The sequence below is a fragment of the Saccharomycodes ludwigii genome, chromosome II, assembly GCF_020623625.1.
Source record: "Saccharomycodes ludwigii strain NBRC 1722 chromosome II, whole genome shotgun sequence".
Taxonomy (NCBI): domain Eukaryota; kingdom Fungi; phylum Ascomycota; class Saccharomycetes; order Saccharomycodales; family Saccharomycodaceae; genus Saccharomycodes; species Saccharomycodes ludwigii.
In genome coordinates, this window is record NC_060201.1 from 1,674,521 (window position 1) to 1,694,354 (window position 19,834).

General features: G+C 29.8%; 10 protein-coding genes across 10 annotated transcripts; 3 read left to right on the forward strand and 7 right to left on the reverse strand.

The window, feature by feature from the left end:
• Positions 1–513: 513 nt before the first annotated feature.
• On the forward strand, positions 514–3,201 carry SSN3 (cyclin-dependent serine/threonine protein kinase SSN3; the record flags this gene model as incomplete). The annotated part of the gene is made up of 1 exon (XM_046080861.1): positions 514–3,201. The coding sequence occupies one exon, from the start codon at positions 514–516 to the stop codon at positions 3,199–3,201; it is 2,688 nt and encodes an 895-aa protein (XP_045936070.1).
• Positions 3,202–3,488: 287 nt separating this feature from the next.
• NOP4 (mRNA-binding ribosome biosynthesis protein NOP4) lies at positions 3,489–5,621 on the reverse strand (the record flags this gene model as incomplete). The annotated part of the gene is made up of 1 exon (XM_046080860.1): positions 3,489–5,621. The coding sequence occupies one exon, from the start codon at positions 5,619–5,621 to the stop codon at positions 3,489–3,491; it is 2,133 nt and encodes a 710-aa protein (XP_045936071.1).
• Positions 5,622–6,102: 481 nt separating this feature from the next.
• On the forward strand, positions 6,103–7,392 carry CHL4 (Chl4p; the record flags this gene model as incomplete). The annotated part of the gene is made up of 1 exon (XM_046080859.1): positions 6,103–7,392. The coding sequence occupies one exon, from the start codon at positions 6,103–6,105 to the stop codon at positions 7,390–7,392; it is 1,290 nt and encodes a 429-aa protein (XP_045936072.1).
• A 16-nt stretch (positions 7,393–7,408) lies between these two features.
• On the reverse strand, positions 7,409–9,952 carry VPS16 (tethering complex subunit VPS16; the record flags this gene model as incomplete). Its single annotated transcript, XM_046080858.1, has 1 exon — positions 7,409–9,952. The coding sequence occupies one exon, from the start codon at positions 9,950–9,952 to the stop codon at positions 7,409–7,411; it is 2,544 nt and encodes an 847-aa protein (XP_045936073.1).
• A 506-nt stretch (positions 9,953–10,458) lies between these two features.
• On the forward strand, positions 10,459–10,764 carry ELC1 (elongin C; the record flags this gene model as incomplete). Its single annotated transcript, XM_046080857.1, has 1 exon — positions 10,459–10,764. One exon carries the CDS (start codon positions 10,459–10,461, stop codon positions 10,762–10,764), a length of 306 nt encoding a protein of 101 aa, XP_045936074.1.
• A 232-nt stretch (positions 10,765–10,996) lies between these two features.
• Positions 10,997–12,448, reverse strand: RMD5 (ubiquitin-protein ligase RMD5; the record flags this gene model as incomplete). Its single annotated transcript, XM_046080856.1, has 1 exon — positions 10,997–12,448. The coding sequence occupies one exon, from the start codon at positions 12,446–12,448 to the stop codon at positions 10,997–10,999; it is 1,452 nt and encodes a 483-aa protein (XP_045936075.1).
• Positions 12,449–12,856: 408 nt separating this feature from the next.
• On the reverse strand, positions 12,857–13,297 carry SGF11 (SAGA histone acetyltransferase complex subunit SGF11; the record flags this gene model as incomplete). Its single annotated transcript, XM_046080855.1, has 1 exon — positions 12,857–13,297. One exon carries the CDS (start codon positions 13,295–13,297, stop codon positions 12,857–12,859), a length of 441 nt encoding a protein of 146 aa, XP_045936076.1.
• A 556-nt stretch (positions 13,298–13,853) lies between these two features.
• On the reverse strand, positions 13,854–15,386 carry CTA1 (catalase A; the record flags this gene model as incomplete). The annotated part of the gene is made up of 1 exon (XM_046080854.1): positions 13,854–15,386. One exon carries the CDS (start codon positions 15,384–15,386, stop codon positions 13,854–13,856), a length of 1,533 nt encoding a protein of 510 aa, XP_045936077.1.
• A 629-nt stretch (positions 15,387–16,015) lies between these two features.
• SCDLUD_001963 (uncharacterized protein) lies at positions 16,016–17,695 on the reverse strand (the record flags this gene model as incomplete). The annotated part of the gene is made up of 1 exon (XM_046080853.1): positions 16,016–17,695. The coding sequence occupies one exon, from the start codon at positions 17,693–17,695 to the stop codon at positions 16,016–16,018; it is 1,680 nt and encodes a 559-aa protein (XP_045936078.1).
• Positions 17,696–18,635: 940 nt separating this feature from the next.
• CAM1 (translation elongation factor EF1B gamma) lies at positions 18,636–19,382 on the reverse strand (the record flags this gene model as incomplete). The annotated part of the gene is made up of 1 exon (XM_046080852.1): positions 18,636–19,382. One exon carries the CDS (start codon positions 19,380–19,382, stop codon positions 18,636–18,638), a length of 747 nt encoding a protein of 248 aa, XP_045936079.1.
• Between the last annotated feature and the right edge of the window lie 452 nt (positions 19,383–19,834).

Below are 19,834 nucleotides of genomic sequence, written 5' to 3' on the forward strand. Positions count from 1 at the left end.
TTGCAGAAAGGTTGATTTTTTTTTAGAAAAAAATAAAATTCATACCTTTGAAGATAACATAAAAGAAAATCTAGCCAAGGTCACACAAACGTAATAAAGTTGAGTGAACAAAATAGGCTTATTTATTTATTTATTCATTTTTTTTTCTTTCTTTAATTTATTTGATATTTTACAATTATTATCATGCGCATTAAGAATAAAAAAATTTTTTTTTTTTTTTGTTTTTTTGACTTGATATTTTTTTTTTTTTTTTTTTTTTTTGCAACTAATTTCTAATTTTCTAAATTTCTAAATCCCCCCCCCCCCAAGCAAATTGGTACAATTCTTACCAGCAATTGCCAATAGTTATAAAGACAAAGGTGAACAAGAATTACAGAAAAATTATACCCAAATAAAACTAAATATATATAACAGAGGTACTATAAATATTTAGGATATTATTGTTAAATCATTTAATTTATACTTTTTTATTTCATATCATTTTTTTCTCTTTTTTTTTTTTATTGAGAAAGGATGAATCTCAACAACAATAACAGTAACAATAGCCAACAACCTAATAATACTAGAAATACAAAACCTAACTTAAATTCCCTTTCTCATTCATCCAACAACATACTTGATACCAATATCATATATTATAATAATAACAAAAATACCACCACTAATACTAATAATGCTAATAATAATAATAATAATAGCACCATGAATACTGATATTATGAGCTCTAATGACGGATATAATAACTTGCAACAAAAACGGCAAATACAAACAAATGGCACTTCCAGCAATCTCGCTACAAAAGCAACAATTAGAACTGATTCAAAACAACAACAGCAACTATTTTTAATGGCAGGCAATAACGTTTTTTCCATTGGTCCATATAAAAAACGTAAAGACGCTAGTAGGATTTCTGTTTTAGACAAGTATGAAATTATAGGATATATTGCAGCAGGAACATATGGTAAAGTTTATAAAGCTAAAATGAAAAACATTAATAATACTAAAGATACAACAGTTCTATCAAACCATATTACTAGTTCTGATACTGCTGATGCCCTTCAATCTAATAATGAAAACAACAAAGTTAGCCATATTACTCGTGCGAACAACTCATTGGTCGAAAAAAATACCATTTCTAAAAGTGATGAATTGATAAATACTTCAAATACTATTAATAAACAGAATCGCATAGATAACTTAAAACTAGACAATAATAGCATTACTAATACCGACATCGTTGATTTAACAGTAAGTGAAGATCAAGAAAGCATATCAATTGCCAAAAAGAGTGGTGGCTGCACGCCCAATGAGAAGGATATTATAACAATAGATGCTAATATTGGAAACACATCGTTAACACCAAATAAGAATTTAATGAACATTAGTGCGAAAACAAGCGTTGATGATAACATTAGAAATACAAATTATAGGAGAAATTTAAACTTTAAAACGAACAATAAAACAAATTCCACTTTAACGACGATTACTGATGTCATTACTAAACAAGCGCATACCAAAAAAAATAGCGGTAGTGGACCCCATGTAAATACTGAAACTTTAATCAACAGCACGAATTTGCAACCGCAGATGCAAACGGTACAACAAGCTAAGCCTCAGCCGCAATATTATGCTATTAAAAAGTTTAAAACTGATAGAGAAGGAGTTGAGCAATTGCATTATACAGGTATATCGCAAAGTGCTTGTAGAGAGATGGCATTATGTAGAGAGCTAGATAATAAACATTTAACTAAATTGGTGGAAATTTTTCTAGAAAATAAATCTATCTACATGGTTTCTGAATTTGCAGAGCATGATTTGTTGCAAATTATTCATTCGCATTCTCATCCAGATAAAAGACTGATACCACCAAGAATGTTGAAGTCTATAATGTGGCAAATTATAGACGGTGTTTCCTATTTACACCAAAATTGGATTCTTCATAGGGACTTAAAACCTGCAAACATTATGGTTTCTGTTGATGGTTGTGTTAAGATCGGTGATTTAGGTTTAGCTAGAAAATTCAATAACATGGTTCAAACGTTATACACTGGGGATAAAGTTGTTGTTACAATATGGTATAGAGCACCTGAGTTATTATTAGGGGCAAGACATTATACCCCTGCGATTGACATGTGGGCTGTTGGTTGTATTTTTGCCGAATTGATTGGATTGAGACCGATTTTTAAAGGAGAGGAAGCTAAAATGGACTCTAAAAAAACAGTTCCATTTCAATCGAACCAATTTAAAAAAATAATTGAACTTTTGGGCACTCCCACCATTAGCACATGGCCTGACATTAGGAAGTACCCTGAATTTGGTCAAGTTAACAACAGGTTTCCGCACTATGAAAATAATCTACTAACATGGTATCAATCATGTGGTGGTAAAGATAGATGGGCATTTGATCTATTGGTTCAATTGCTTAGATATGATCCAATTACTAGAATTGATGCTATAAATGCTTTAAATCATGTATATTTTACAAACAATGATCCATTAGTTTCTGAAAACATATTTGAAGGCTTAAGTTACAAATACCCACCGCGCAGAATCCACACCAGCGACAATGATATCTTAGGTATTGGAAAAATTGCACAGCAACAACAACAACAGCAGTTACAAACTCAACAGCAACGGATGCAACAACAATCTGTGCAACAGCAACAGAACATTCAGCAAAAGCACCAATCACAGCAAATGCCACAATTTCAAATGCAACCAAAATTCGCCTCACAACTTCCAATGAAACAGCAACTGAAACAATCACAACAAAATCCGCAATTAGTTCAACAACAACAACAACAACAACAACAACAGCAGTTACAAGAGCAACAGTTACAAAAACAATTGTATGAACAACAGGTTCTTCAAATACAGCAACAACAACAATTACAATTGCAGTTGCAACGACAACAGAAACTGGCAGACCAGACCAAAGGACAAAAAAAGGTTGTACAACAACAACAACAACAAGTACTTGATCAAAATACACAAATGCAACACCCTATTTTGCAGCAAACACAACGATTGAATACTCATCAAATACGTCAGGCAAGACAAATGCAACATTTACAACGACAACAAACACAGCAAGGTAATATAAATGGCTTGGGGGTCAATAAACGTATTTTAGCGGCGGCGGCTGCTGCAGCGGCTGCTGTCTCTGGCTCAGTAGGTCCACCAAGAAAAAAAAAGAAATAAGCTTTCTTTTAGACAAAGAATTAAATATTCATATCATTCTCATTACTAAGGCAATCACGTAGATGATAATGTTTTATACTTGTAATTATCACAAACAACATTGGTACAACAAGGTTACGCATATATATATATATATATATATACATATATTAGATATGTGAATAAGAAGTTTTTTTTTTTTATTAGGGAAGTTAAGATACATATACATATACTTATATTTTATTAAAAAAAAAAATAAAAGAATAATATACATACACAAAGTGTGTGGTAATAATAAAAATAAAAAATTAATTTTTATTACGTCTTCTCTTACGTTTCATACTGATAATTCTTTTAACATCGTCAGTCAGTTTAGTGTTATTCAGTTTAGTGGATTCACCATAAGTTTTGTTTTTTTCCATTTCGTTTAACTTAACATTTTGATGATTTATTTTTTGTTTTTTTTTTAATAATTGGCCATCATCATCATCTTCATTATCATGGTTTCGTTTTTCTCCCTCTTTGCTTTCTAGTTCCTTCTTTTTCAAAAATTGTTGATATTTTTCCTTTCTTCTTTTAATAACAGTAGCATTCTCTACCGCAAATTCGACAACTAACCTTCTTTTGGAAAAGCCCTCTGTATCTAAACTTTTCTTTTCTTCAGGAGTTAAACCTTCAAATATTTCTTGTTTTGTGACTTCATGGGCATTTAACCATCTTAACCCCATTAAAGCGGATTTATGATCTTTGTATTCAACAAACCCATATCCTCTACTTCTACCAATTGTACTCCCTTTAACTTCCATAATAATTTTAGCCTGCTTTACTAAACCCTGTTTCTTATTTTTTTTACTTTTATTTGCCTTTGATTGCTCGATTTCCTTTAAGGTCATAAAACGATACTTTTCCCTTGTAGATCTATCGATTTCTTCTTTGCTCAATTCATGTCTTTTCCCTTCCTTAATTTCTGTGGCAAATTGAACAACAGCTTTACGAGCTAGTGCTTTTAATGCCTTTTCAGTCATCGAACGAGGTATGTTCCTAATTGCCAATCTTGTAAGGGATAAATGCAATGATGGATTAGTTTTTAATTGTTGAACTCTTAATTGATATGACTTTTCTCTAATTTCCAAATCAGAAGGAGAAAGAACCTGTGCCAATTTCGAATTTTCGTTAATACGTCCTTCATTTAACAAATATAAGTTACGTCTATCCTTTTCGCTAGGGGCTTTGCCCAACATTTCCTTCCTATGTAACGCCTTTTTTTCGGACACTCTATTAGCGGTATCTCTATCTAATGTTGGCGTAATAGATAATACTCTACCTTCATAGACATATTCAGGTGCAACATCATCACTAATCAATAAAGAGGTAATATTTGTTGATGGTGCTTTGTCAATACACTTTTTATAAGATACTTCATCTCTAAATGCAACAAAAGCAGTACCTTTCGGTAAGCCTGTCTCTTTGTCAATGACTGGCAAAGCATATTTAACAGCTCCAAATTTACTGAAATGAGAACTCAAGGAATCCTCGGTAGCATCGTATGGAACATTTCTAACAAACACGGAAAACCTTTCCTTTGTGTTTTTCTTTGGACGTTTAGCTTCTTCTTCTTTTACTTCCGGAATATCTTTTAAATCTTCATCATCATTATCATCATCTTCTTTTTCATCATCATCATCATCATCATCTTCTTCTTCGTTATCATCATCATCATCATCTTCTTCACCTTCTTCTTCTTCTTCTTCTTCTTCGTCTTGATTCTCTTTTTCTTTGTTATGTTCCCATCTATTTTTGTCAACAGCAAAATCAACAGCAACAGTTCTACCATCAATCTTCAGATCTTTACAGCCTTCAACAGCTTTTCTACAAGAGACAATTTTTTTCATCGTTACAAATGCAAATCCACTCATTTTACCACCTGTTTTACGGGGAATATAAGCATCCTCGACGATTCCAAATCTGGTAAAAATCTTCTTTAATTTATTAGGATCACGGCAGCTCCATGGCATATTTCTAATGATCAACTTTGGTTTACCTTTAAATCCGTCATCAACCGTATTTTTATTTTGCGGGTTATCTTCGTTTGCGCCAGCTCTTTTACTATCACTAGTTACTGGTTGTTTACGTTCTCTTCTCTTGGCAATATCAATTTTAAGTAATCCTTTTTTAAAGGTAACTTTTCTACTCTTCTCTAAAGCTTGTTTGGCATCTTCATCATCTGCGAATGTGACAAACCCAAATCTTCTAGATTCGTTATTTTCATTTTTGACTATAACTGCATGTCTAATTGGTGCAAATTGAGAAAAAAAATTTGATAATTCCTCGTCAGTAGCTTCAACTGGGATAGAACGAACAAATAATGTCTTTCTATCTAGAGGATCAAGCTTTTTACTAGTATCTAGAATGGCATTTTTATTATTTGGAAGGGATGACATCGAGTAAATGATGATATGGTATTCTTTTCTTAAGCTTCAGTAATATATATATATATATGTATATATGTAGGTTTTTTTTTTCTTTTTGTTCAATTGATGAGCCTAATAATACATTCAAATATAATAGTATAGACTCAATAAAAGAAATGTATAGAAATAAAAAAAAAAAAAAAAAAAAAAAAAAAAGAAACGATTAAAAGACAAAAAAAAAAAAAAAAGTCATTTTTTCTATACTTTGAAAAATTAATCGTCGTTTCTTTTTACTAGTTTTTTTTTTTTTTTTTTATTTTTTATTTCCATTTCAATTCAATTCAATTCGTAAACACAAAATTTGGTTTCTCTAGAAAGAGTTTTAATAAGCAAAAACGGTGTTACAAAAAAAATTGAGATGTTTTACACGATTATTAAAATTATAAGCAGTTAGCGATAATAAAAAAAGGTATAAAGCAAATACAAAGAAACAGTACCGTAATCTTTAAGCATGGGTATCTCAATCCCAGATTCATATATTTTGCCAGCCGATGACAATAATCACACACTGATTAAAAAATTGACAAAGCTACCATTATCTGACTTGATCTCTTTATTTTCACGTTGGTTATTAGATAATGAAAATTTTGAAAGCGATAAACAAGAAGAATATGATAAAGCACTTTATGCTAAAAATCACACACTAAATGAAGATTTCGTTTATTTACAACAATCCAAAAAATTAAATACAAATCATATAATATATAAACTTATTCAGAAATATTTTTCCTTTAATATTAAAATGAAACATTTGGCCGAGTTAGATTGCAAAATATTAAAATATTCCACCAACGAGTCATTCAAATGGACGTGTTCCAGAATAATCAACACCGTTCTTGATACTTCCAATAACGGTAATAATCCACTTTTTTATACCATTGATATTCCTAAATTTCAACAGTTCCTTATGAAGGATTTTGAAAACATTCATGCAATTCATTTGTATTCATGTGAAAATTTTGATCCTGAATTACCCCTTATTTTATGTAGGATTCAAATATTTGGCACTCTTTTTGGGCCTAATACTTCCCAGCCCGTAATATCTTCCTCCAAATTGCCATATTACATAGCATTTAGAAAGTATCAGACATTACACATATTTTCTACCACAATAAACAAGGATGATGTATTTTCAAAATTAATATTAAAAAGCTTATGTAAATCGATAAGTTCTGATAATTATGGTTGCAATTATATCTATTTAAAGAATTACTTAGATATAGAACCTACTTTTAATTTAAAGAACTTGTATAAATATTTTTGTACACCTTTGCAAAATATTAATGGTCCGTGGCTACCTTATCTTGAACAAAAAGTTGACCCGCTCCTAAATTCTACTGGTGATATATCTCCATTTTACATCAAAAATAAGAAAAATATTGACAGTCATAATGATTCTAAACAAACCAAGACAATCTATAAATTCAAAGGAATTTTACCTAACAATGTTAGTAATGATTATTTAAACCCAGAACATATAAATTATAACAGTGTTGTTCCAGTAACTAATGTAGAGTATTACACAAAGCACATCTTAAGTGATACGTCAACACCAGTTAATATCAATATTAGTTTAAAGGGAAAGGATGTTTTTGCTGGTTTACACAAACTTTGTGATGATGGATTTATAGATGTAGAGAGAATACCTAATTGGTTATGCGGTCAAAACAGTTTATCATCTGGTTATATAGATGAAAATAATAATTTTAAAAAATTGAAAAAATCAGGTAGACTCATCTGATCGGGAATTAGTTAATTCATATTTTCTTAAAAAAGTTTTTTATCTGCAATTTAACAGATTCGTCAGAACACGTATCATATATGGATTGTAATTTAACTGAATCCTTTTCGTATGTTGCCAACTGGGCGGCACTCAGGTAATCACCACACTCCAAATACATTTTTAATTTCTTTTCGTAGTTGTATGAGTTCGTGGCAATAAATTTGATGTATTTTACAGCTTCTGTTTTGGCGTCATGCAAGTAGTATAATTTTTTATATATTGTCATTATAATATTTTCATTCCCAATTAAATTTTTCTTGCTATTTATCAAGGTCCATAATGGGTCATACCTTTTGGTATCGAGATATATTTTGCACTTTGTTAAATTTATGACATCATCATTGAGGGAAAATTTTTTAATGAAGCTATTTATAATCTTGTTACTACTGAACTGCAACAACTTTTTAAGCGTCTCATTCATAGAACACCCTACTATATCGGTCATATCATATTTTGATGACAATTCTTTTTGGTATTTTATTAACTCAGCCTCTCTATTATATATTTTTTTCAAGGGATCATCACTTCTGTTCTTCAAATCAGCAACTTGGTCAATAACAGTTCGTGCTTCATTTTTACTTAGTATTAAGTCGCCTAATTTAGAATAATCGTCAATTTGTCTATAAAAATCGAATAAAAATTCGTAATTATCGGATAAATATATAGCCAAAATACCACCCTTTTCGACTTTTAAGCTTAGAATTCTTGTAAATTGTCCCTGAGACAATTTTCTTTGCAAACAAAGCAAACAATACAATTCTACCACTGGATTACCAGAGCTGTGTGCATATTCCAAAGCACTTTCATTTTCTTCCAATTTTAGCAGCGTCTTCACTTTTTCAAAAACATTAGAATCAAGTATAGTAAACTTTTTAGCCAGTCCTAATCTACCTTCATTATAACAAATGATACCCAACCTGGAATATTGAAAATCTTTTAGCGTATAAATTTCAGTGCCATCACCTATGTCAATTTTATTCACAATACTTTCATATAAAACATCATCATCTTCATCACTTGCTATTTGTATCTTTCTTTTACTCCAATTATAGACAATGTCTGCAATCAAGCCATTAAGCTCCAAAAACTTACACAATGCAATACATTTTAAAAATTCATCGTTCCATTTAACTAAATTAAGAATTAAATTTGGAAAGCCTACATATTGAAATTGATCATTTGTTAGCAAAATACCTGTTATAGAAGATAAATTATTCATGAATCTAATGAACTTAATGGTTTTGACATAATTCTGTGATATGGTATTGACTTTTTTACTGGTAACGTTAATCAAAGATCCCTTTCCAAAAGAGGCGGTGAGAAGTAACTTTTTTTGTAATATGGGATCCAATTCTTCAGCAGCAGCATCTATACATTCTTCAATAGCTTCTTCTAGATTAATTGACCGCATATTTTCAATTGCCCTTGGTTTAGAACCATGCTCTAATAAATTCAAACAATCAAATAAAATGGCACTAGAGCTTGTTGAACCTAATCTGAAAATATTTTTTGTTGACCAAGGTACCTTTGAAATTAGATAGACATTCTTATCTGTAAACACTTTCACCCCATCACTAACCGATTCAATAAAACTTATTTCTTCAAGATACCAAAATGAAACGTGTGTACCAGTAAGTGTATCATATAAATACAATTCATGTTTATTGTCATCTTCATTGTAACTATTCAATTTAAAAAAACATGCGATCGAGTCATTTCCACACCAAGCAAGCTGTTGTGGTGTATTGGTTAAGGAAATATCACTATCTACACGTTTACCGTTCTCATTGATTATATGCAAATTTTTTGTTTTATTGTTATAAAATAAAACAGAATTCGATGTTTTGGATAAAATTACCTTTTGCCAAGCTGTATCTGAGTCAATTTTACTGATATCAACAGTAGGTAAACAGTGTTTAAGCATAAAAATATAAGTTATGTCTAATAATATGATAATCTCGGTATTAGCATCCCAATGATCTTTTGTAAGTAGTGTAAATTTGCCATCGTTTTCGATAATTTTTTCAATTGAATACCTGTTATTGGGATTAGTAGCAATTTTATAAATATCTTGATGATTTTTAGTTACGATAAATTTATCCTTCATGTCCCAAATCTCTTGGTCTTGATCATTTTCAATAATAATATCTTTAAACTCAATGGGGTTCCAACTATAAACAATCCTAATAAATTTTTGTGTAACGATGTATAAATCGTCATTGGAATAATCTAACCATATTTTAATCAGTTTATTTTCATTTTCATTGTGTTGGTCATCTGTAACAATTTCGGACACATCAATGGAACATAGTAAATTGATTTTATAATTGTAAACTTCAATTTTATTACTATCCAATAGATATACAGCTATTGATGTGTAGGAAATGGCATATAGGTTAGAGTGATTTGCTTTTGCTGTTATTGTTGGCCATTTAAAAGTTGTTGAAATACACCTATTTCTATAAAAATTTTCTTTTAATTTTTCCCAATTAAAACTGGGGTTTTTGTTGCTCGACATGAGTTAAATACTGCTTTATTTTGTAAGAATTTTTCTTAGAAATAGCCTTATCTATTGTTAATGTTATCACTTTGATGGAATAAGTCAAATTAATGACGCTTGAATGGCGTTCTGAAAAGATATATAAAAATGGAGTTTTGTAACTAATAAAAAACAAATTAGCCTCTGTTTCTCCTTAGAAAAAGAAAAAAAAAAAAAAAAAAAAAAAAAAAAAAAAAAATGTGAGAATTTCGCTAAGCCGTTTAAAGTGCCAAGTCATATTTAAAATCCGAAGATCTTTAGTGTCCGAGTTTCCATTGTACAGTTATATTATGCATTGGAATTTTTCTTTTTTTTTTTTGCGTGTTAATAATCCGGTAATCTCCCTTAATGTGATTTTCAGTAACGGAGAACAATTATAAGTTACCATTATTAATAATATTCATTAAACTTTTTGAATATCTAAAATAAAACACTCTATGTCTCAACTGGTTTATTAAGAGATCCTAAATATTAAAAAAAAAAAAATGGTTAACCAAGATTTAGTAAGATTAATAGCGAAAAATGGGGATGAATATAAAGTCTCGAAAGAAATAGCATGTATTTCACCCGTACTAAAAGCAAGTTTGGATAATGAGGATAATTTTATGGAAGAAAATGAATATCAGGTTAATTTAATGAATATTGAATCTAATATTTTAAATAAAGTGGTGGAATATTTGGAGTATAAAAACAAGTACCAGCAAGAAGAAGATGATGAAATACCGCAATTTGATATACCTGTGGAGCTCTCACTTGAATTACTGTTAGCAGCAGATTATTTAAATATATAAGTTTGCTGTAACCATTTCCTAGCTTTTCCTAAATTATATATAGTATATATCTATAAAAAAAAAAAAAAAAAATTAAAATAATTATTTAGTGAAATCCAAATGAAAAAAAGGTTATAAATATTAGTTAAAAATAACACTTAATTAAAGGTGATGTATGTATTAATGAGTGAAAACAAAGTGTAAAAAAAAAAAAAAAAAAATTAAAAAAAAGGCTCTATGCTAGGTATTGGAGCTAAAGTTGAACAAACGTGATTTTTCTCAGATCATATGAAGTTGAGTTTTGCATACAATAAGGGCACTTGACAAAATTACCTTGCGAAATATTATTTAAGCTTTCTTTAGATACGACATGCCTACAACTCAATAGATACGGTGGATTTGTAATATTATCAGTTTCAATTTTTAAAACAGGACAGATAAAACATGGATGAAATCTACTTAATTCGGGTGGTAGAGGGATTGTACACTCCATTTCGTCATCCTCATACCAATTAATAATATTATCATTTAAACTTTCTTCAATTACACTTCCGCTAGCAGTATTGACAAAAGGCACATCAAGCGGATTTAAGACATGAGGTTTATTTGATCTGCTGGCAAAGCTGCTTTTTCTACGATTTAAAACTTTATTAGTTCTCTTATTTTTTTCAACTAGTGTAAGAATACCCAATATTCCACTATAAACACACTGTAACAATGGAGATATAGACGGTAAATGTTCCTTTTTACAATAATTTTTTTCAAATTCCATTAACAGTTTGCAAAGTTGGGAATCCAAGTCATCACTATCATTATCATCATCATTGTCTTCCCCTTCTTCTTCTTCTTCCTCCCCCTCGTCTTCTTCTCCTTCTCCTCCTCCTCTTTTCAAAGCAGAAGTTCTATTTATTTTAGGGCCAGTTTGATTATTTTCCATTCCAAGGCTAGCTCTTGTCAAAAATTTGGAAGCCTTTTCAAAATACGGGTCTCGAATGAAGGAATTGTCAGTAAAACTGTCCAACAAAAGCTTGTATGACTCAAATTCCTGGTTTTTAACGCATAACAAATTTTTGGCTTTGAGCATTAATAAATTCAATTGAAATGTGTAATCGTTCGATGGCACATAGTTAAAAGCTTGAGACAAATCACCTTGTTTGATTTCTTCGCAGATTGTGTGTAATTTCAAATATTTTTTATATTGTAAGTCATCTAATCCAAAATTGAAATAATTTATGGAGGTGCCGCCTGACCTAAGTAAATGTATGGCAGTAGCAGATAATTCTGAATTTGTTTCGTAGTTACAGCCTTCGATAGAAATTGTATCTAATCCATTAGGTCTTTCTACTATATGAAAATACCATTTTTTATAAAATCTTTTATGTGAACTTTCGATTTCGGTTTCAAATTTGGTAGAGACTTCATCATTCCATTTTTTCCAATGTTTTGCTAAATTATTTTGTATAGATTTTTTCTTTTTCTCATAATTTTCATCAGCGTCATCCGTTGTATCAATAGTTTTCTTTAAATGAGCTTGGATTTTTTTAAAATGGACTTTAAAATCATCTACTTCATTATTTAACTCTCCCAAATCTGGGATAACTATATTTTCCAAAAGTTTTAATTTTTCATCTAGGGCATCCAAAGGTGATAATTTTAAATTACTATTGTTGTTATTACTAGAAACACTGGCTTTCCTTTCAGTCATGGTTAATTATGAGGGTTTGATAGATCAATTTGGTGATATATATATATATATATATATATGTGAAGTTTATTAAAGTTATTTTTAAGTTGGTTAATAGTGTTGGTTATCGTATATTTTTCTTAAAGTATTATTTTTATAAATGTCTAGTTTTTTTTTTTTTCTTAACTAGTTTATTAAATTAATTTTACATTAAAAAAAAAAAAAAAAAAAAAAAAAAGAGCAAGGGGTGAGGAGATAAACCAAGTAAACTACAACAAGTGCGACGGGATCCGGCAAGACCAATAAAAAGAAAAGGAAAAAAAGAAAGAAAGAAAGAAATATATATGGAAAAGTAAATTCAGTGTGTATTATTAAATATGCTATTTTATATAACCCTAGGCAAATTATAGTCCTCTTTTATTCTGTTTATTACTTTCGGGTCCTTGCACTTAAACATCTTTCTAAATGAGCAGCAAATCTATTGGTAGCTATACTTCTCTTGCAGTTATCGCACAGTATATAAACAATTTCTTCCTTGACAAGTGAATCAGTAGTACTTCTGCTAGTGTCAGTTGAGCTTGGTGTGGTATTGGATATTGTAGGTGTTGACTCCCTTTTAACACCGGTGTTATTATTAGCAACATTCATATTATTACCAATATTATTAGTGTTACTAATTTTATGAGATTTAGAAATATTTGTATCACTTTTTATATCAATAACAGTATTATTATGATTTGTTCTTCCGATAATGTTAAACCTTTGAGGATATTTTTGAAATTGACAATATTTATCCGAGATAAGTGATTGAGTTAAAGTAGTCACCATGTCATCGTATATCTGTTGTAAAACATCTTCTATAGTCAACATTATCTTGTCTATATGTTTCAATATGAATTTCCTTTTTTCGAAATTTTTGCACTATTGTATCAAATCACTTTCGAAAAAAAAAAAAAGAAGCAGAAAGAAAAATAAAGTTTACTAGTTGATTTTTTTTTTCTTTTTTTTTTTTTTTCTTTTTTTTTTTTCTTTCTTTCTTTGTTGTTGTTTTACTTTGACTAAAACAGCAGTTAAGATGATGTATATGCACATATATATATTTGATATGCACGCAGGACAGCTTGCAGGATTTTTATGATTGGATAAAAAAATGAGGGCAAACATGAAAGTATAAAGCATAATCTAATAAGTTTTACAAATTTTATAGTACAAAAAAGAAAAAGTAAAAAAAAAACCATACGTGTCAAGCAAAATTAAGATAAAATAAAATTACGATAAAGATTGTTGTTTTTAAGTTTTAAGTTAATTTAATTTATTTTGTTTTTAACTTTATCGTTATTTTAGTTTAATAAATAAATAAATAAATACGCAATTCTGTAAGAAGAGCCCTTTCTTATACACGCAATATATATTTACATATATATATCTATAATTTGCTAGTCCTGGATCTTGGTGCCAAATTTAAAGTTTCTTCCTTAATATCATTACCCAATTTCTTATCAACACGGGAAAACATAGCAAAAACACGATCTTGGATTTTTGGACAAGCGGCTGCAACATGAACTGCAACGTTATGAGCTAATGCTTTTTGTTGACCAGGTTGTTTACTTAGAACCTTTTGGTACAAGTTAGTTGCTTGTTGAAAGTCAATGTCACCTGGAGAGGTTTTCCAATGATATGGAATAGCAGGGCCACTCCATATTTCAGGTTTGTTTAATTCATATTTATCACCAAAAACATATTTTTTGTCTGTAGATAAATAATTTGGTTCTTTACCAAAATTACCGTTAACATTCATCGGACCGTCCCTGATGGCAGGATTGAAAAATTGAGAAGCATATGGACAATTAACAGGAATTTGATTGAAATTTGGACCCAAACGGTAACGATGAGCATCCGGATAAGCAAACAACCTGGCTTGTAAAACTGGGTCAGCACTTGGTTGTTGATATGGAACGGTGTTCGATGGAGAAAATGCAGCTTGTTCTACCTGTGCAAAATAATTTGTTGGGTTTTCATTTAAGGTAATTTTCCCGATACGACGTAGTGGGAATTGTTTTTGAGGCCAAACTTTAGTTAAATCAAAGACGGAAAATGGCAAGTCAGCAGCTTCCTTTTTAGTCATAGTTTGAACGTAAACTGTCCAGCTTGGATACTTTTTGTTGTCAATAGAATTAAACAAATCTTGTTGACAGTAATCTGGACTTTGGCCAGCTAATTTAGAAGCTTCTTCATTATTTAAAGTTTCAATACCTTGATCTGTTTTAATGTGGACTTGGACATAATGCCATTCTCCTTTTTTATTGGTCCATACATAGGTATGGCCAGAGTACCCATTCATATTTCTATAGGATTTTGGGGTACCACGGTCACTAAACAAAATCATCACTTGATGAATAGCAACTTGATTTTCTTCAGTAGTCAAAAAATCCCAAAACATATTAGCGTCTTTTAGATTGGTCTGAGGGTTTCTTTTTTGAGTATGAATAAAATGTGGGAATTTGCTTGGATCACGAATGAAAAAAACTGGGGTGTTGTTATACACCCAATCTAGATTTCCCTCTTTTGTGTAAAACTTAATAGCAAAGCCTCGAGGGTCACGAGCAGTATCTGCAGATCCCTTTTCACCACCAACGGTAGAGAATCTAATTAACAATTTAGTTTCTTTGCCAACGGTATCAAACATCTCACTACCACAGATATCAGAAATATCATCTGTAACTTTGAAAACACCAAAGGCACCACTACCATGAGCGTGTGGGTTTCTTTCTGGAATTCTTTCTCTGTTAAAATGAGCTAGGGACTCAATTAAGTTTGCATTCTGTAATAACAGTGGACCATGTTGACCAATCCTTTCAGTGGCAAATGGATCATGGATCTTAGCACCTTGGGTACTAGTAATCGCATGATCTGGACGGACGGAATATGAATTGGTGTTGTTTTTATTTTTCGAGAACATTTTCTTAGAGAAAAAAGATTTGGCAACTTTCTTACTTGTGCTTACCTCTTTTTTTTTATTTTTTTTTTTTTTTAATTTATTTTTTTTTTCTTTTTCTTTCCTACTCTGATGTTTTTAACTTTTTCTTGTTGACCTTTTATGAGTTCTTTATTTATATATGTTTTTCTCTATTCATAAGTCTATATACTTTTATTTTATTTTATTTTATTTTATTTTATTTCATTTTATTTTTTATTATAATTTTTCAGTTCTCTTTTTTAGATAAGAAACAATGCGTATATTTCTATGGTAAACCTTTGTACATTTTATTACCAATTCATCGCTAATTACTTTTAGATCTTATCAAAAAAAAAAAAAAAAATAAAAAAAAACTGCGCGGTGTTCTGAATTAAAAAAAAAAAAATTAAAAAAAATAAGCGATAATACCGGAAACTTTTTTTATTATTGTTATTATGCAACACTACTGGATATAAACAAAGGATATCTCCGAGCAAGGATAACCAAAGCGGTTAGGTCCTCTCTGGTTCTATCATATAAACTCTGATTATACTTTAAATTACACATCGAATCATTAAATGAGAAAATTATACATAAAATAACATATGAAGGGGGACGGGGAAAAAAAAAATTCATTTAAATGTCAACCAGCACTCATCAAAAAGAGGCCTGGTAGTATAACTATCGGCCATTCTCATCTTATCAACATCAGATAATTTATGATATATATCATAGTTATCGCTTGCTTTACTATTAATGGGCATATCAGAGTAACCCATTTTAGCAACTTTAGAATCATTGGCTATATGAGGACACCATTCAGGGCTAATTTTGGAATGAACATTGTTGCTAGTGCCATATATTGAAGCTAGGCAAGCTTTCATTTCAATCAAAGCTAAATGCATTCCTAAGCACATTCTATTCCCCTGACCAAAATTCATCATATTTCTTTCCATATTTCTAATCCTTTTTTGATATTCTGCCTCTGTTTCATTCTCAAATTGCAACCAACGTTCTGGATAAAAACTATTGACATGATACTCTCCGCTAGGATCAAAAATCTTAGGGTTACGATGGATTGAGTATGGTTGACAAGACACCATAGTGCCACTTGGAATGATAATTGCACCGTCGTTAATAATTAATTGCTTGTCACTGGGAACAAATCTTGGTTCAATGCCTGGGATGGCAGCATGCAGCCTACCCGCTTCCTGTATGATGGCATGCAATAACGGTAACTTGTCAATTTCAGCATAATTTATCTTATTTTCAATAGTGAACAATGTTTCATTTTCCTTCAACTCCTTGATTAATTCTTGTTGTAAATAAATATTAGAAGGTCTAGATAATTCCCAACATATATAAGATAACGTTATCCCTGTTGTTTCATGACCAGCTAAAATGTGATCAGCAATTTCGCTACCTATTTGGGGCAAAGTATACGATTCAGGTAAACTATTAATCATATTTGTTTCGTTCTTATTTTTATTATCGATGCATTTTTGTAAATGTTCCCAGATCCAGTCCCTTCCCAATTGAATACTTTTGTCTAATCCAGATATCTTACACATAATTTCATATAATGAAGGTAAACAAGTGACATAAAACCACATACTACTCGAATCTCTAAAGCTTTGAAAAACATTATATTGACTTTCTAATCGACCGTTAACACCGACGCTAGTGTGAGTCGATTTTTTAATAAAGTCTGTGCTATTGTCACCCTCATAACCAAACTCAAATCCAGATACAACATCCATTGCCATCGAAGAAAAAAGCGAATAAACATTTATGGGCTCCCCTCTATTTTCAAGGATAACTTCAACAACATTATTAATTTTTTCCTGGATATCCTGTTGTTTACTAATAACAAATGTTTTGGAATACAATTTGCTTAATTTTTTTTTCAAAGTAATATGTTTTTTACTGTTGCCCGTACTAAACAAGTTGCGCTCACCAAAGTTTCCAAAATTGGAATAAAAGCCAGTCTTATCAGGAGAAAAAGAGGAAGAGCTGTTGCTATATTCCTTTGGATAATTGCCATGCAAGTAAATTTTCTTTAAAATTTCAATGTTATTAAATGACACATGATTTGGTGCAATTTGTACAATTGGGCCATATTTTTTATGTAAATCATCTATGGCCAAGTTACCTTGTTCCTTTCTAAATTTATTGAGAATGAAAAGCTTTGATAATTTATAATGAAATGGGCCTGGTAAATGTAAAGCAGTTAAAGGATTTAAAAATAACGGATAGATAATGTAGTTATAAACAAGCAATGTGAATGGTAACAAAAATAATATAAAAAACATATGAGGAATACTGAACGTTATTTTATTTTATTTTATTTATTTTATCTTATTTCAATTACTTTATACTAATTAATAAAAGGAACAATGATTAAACAGTTTAGCCGATCTAAAGAAGAGGTAAAAAGAAATAGAAACGGGAAAAGGTATGTAACTACACATGTATATATACTTAAGCAATGTTAGCTTCTTTTTTTTTTTTAAAAAACTTTTCATAATTCTTTGTAATGTTAATTATTCTTAGTATTATCCAGACATTTTGTTATCTTATCTTTTTTTTTTTTTTTTTTTTTGTTTTTTTTTTTTTTTATTATATTTGGAAATCCTAAATTTTCGTCTAAAAAGTTAAACGGTAACAAATGTATTGAGTCAGTAAAGTTGAACCAGACAACTAATAGAAGTTTCTATGGCATATAGTATATGTGGCAATATAATTACATCCCGTATTTGGTACAGATATATCACAAGGGAGCCAAGCTATATAGATAACTATGTAATACTATTGTAAAAGGAATCAAAGAGCGAAAAGAAAAATAACCACATAACATGTGACTACTAAATCAAGAGAAACAAACTTGTATTCTTATCTTCTCGATAATGTGATCTTTAATTGCAACTAAAAGAAGAGTACTGTCTGCAATTATTTTACCTTAACATATTTCCAAATATTAAATAAGGAAAAATAGAACCTAATTGCTTGATAGTTAAGAAAGTAAATGTTTTTTTCTTTTTCCTTTGGCCCTTTTATTTTTTTTTTTTTAAAAAAAGCCTAAGATAAAGAGATAATAAACTGTAATTAAAAGATATATTATAATTTACTTTTTTTTTAAAAAAAAAATAAAATTCCCTCGGGAAATATATATATCCATTGTTTAGCTTAGATTATTTAAAATAAAATAAAGACAAGGAAAATTATCAACTAGGTATAACTTTATAATTATCCTTAATTTTTAACTGGTGGTTCCAATGGTTTCTCAATAAATTCAAAATCTTTGTAAAAATCAACTAAAAAGCCATCTTGCTTTCTAACATCATTGAACCAATTCACAATAACGGGATATTTAGCCATCCATTCTTTACCAAAAACATAGTCAAAACCTCTAGTAAAACAAGCAACTGCAAAGAAGTCAGCTATGGTGATTTTTTTGCCTAATAAATATTTGTTTGAAGATAAGGCTGGAACAAAAATTTCAGAAACTATTTTGTCGACTTTAACGGCATTAGAATCAACAGACTCCTTGTTATATGGAACTACACCTCTTAAGGGGTTAAAAACACCAACTAAAGTAATTAAAAAGTCACTATTGGTTAAACTCAACCATTTCAAAATAGAGCTTTTGTACTGAATCTTATTCAATGTGGTGGTGCTGTCTGGTTCGATTAAAGACTTGGCAAAAGCTAATAATTCAGGAGAAGAAGAATTTTCATCAATAAAAGTTTCCAATAGATAAAAAATAACAGCAATTACTTCAGTTAAAATAAAGATAGGTTCATTGGTATTCTTATCTAATTCTATATATGATGGAACTTTTTTCAAAGGAAAGAATTTGGCATAAATACCTCCATCATTGAATTCCTTATCTTCGGGGTCAATTATTTCAACTGGCAAATTAAATTTTTTAACCAATGCAATTGGAACCCGAGGTCTAACTCTTTGGTTTGCATATAAAATTCTTCTTGTTTCTGACATGTGTTGTGTTGTGTGGTTTTATTTTATTTTATTTTAATTTAATTTAATTTAATTTCTACTATGGTAAGTTATAAACAATAATTTATTTCTATGAGGGTTTAATTGACAAAGAGAGGATATATAAATATATTTTCTAATTTTTGTAAAAAATAGAAAAAAAAAAAGGGGAGGAGAGGGGGGAAAGTAGGATATATTCGGACTAGCTATAATAATATATTCTCGGACATTAAGAATGGAATCATTTTTTTTTTATTTATTTATTTATATTTTCTATGTAATTAAAATTCCATTGTGATATTATATAAATCATTGCTTTGATTAACGTTTTTATTACATTTAACATTCAATCGTAGAAAAATAATCTTTTTTTGTTTGTTTACTTTAACAAAATTCTATCATATTAACCTATTATTTATACCTGTAATTATAATTTATCATTCTTAATAATCCTT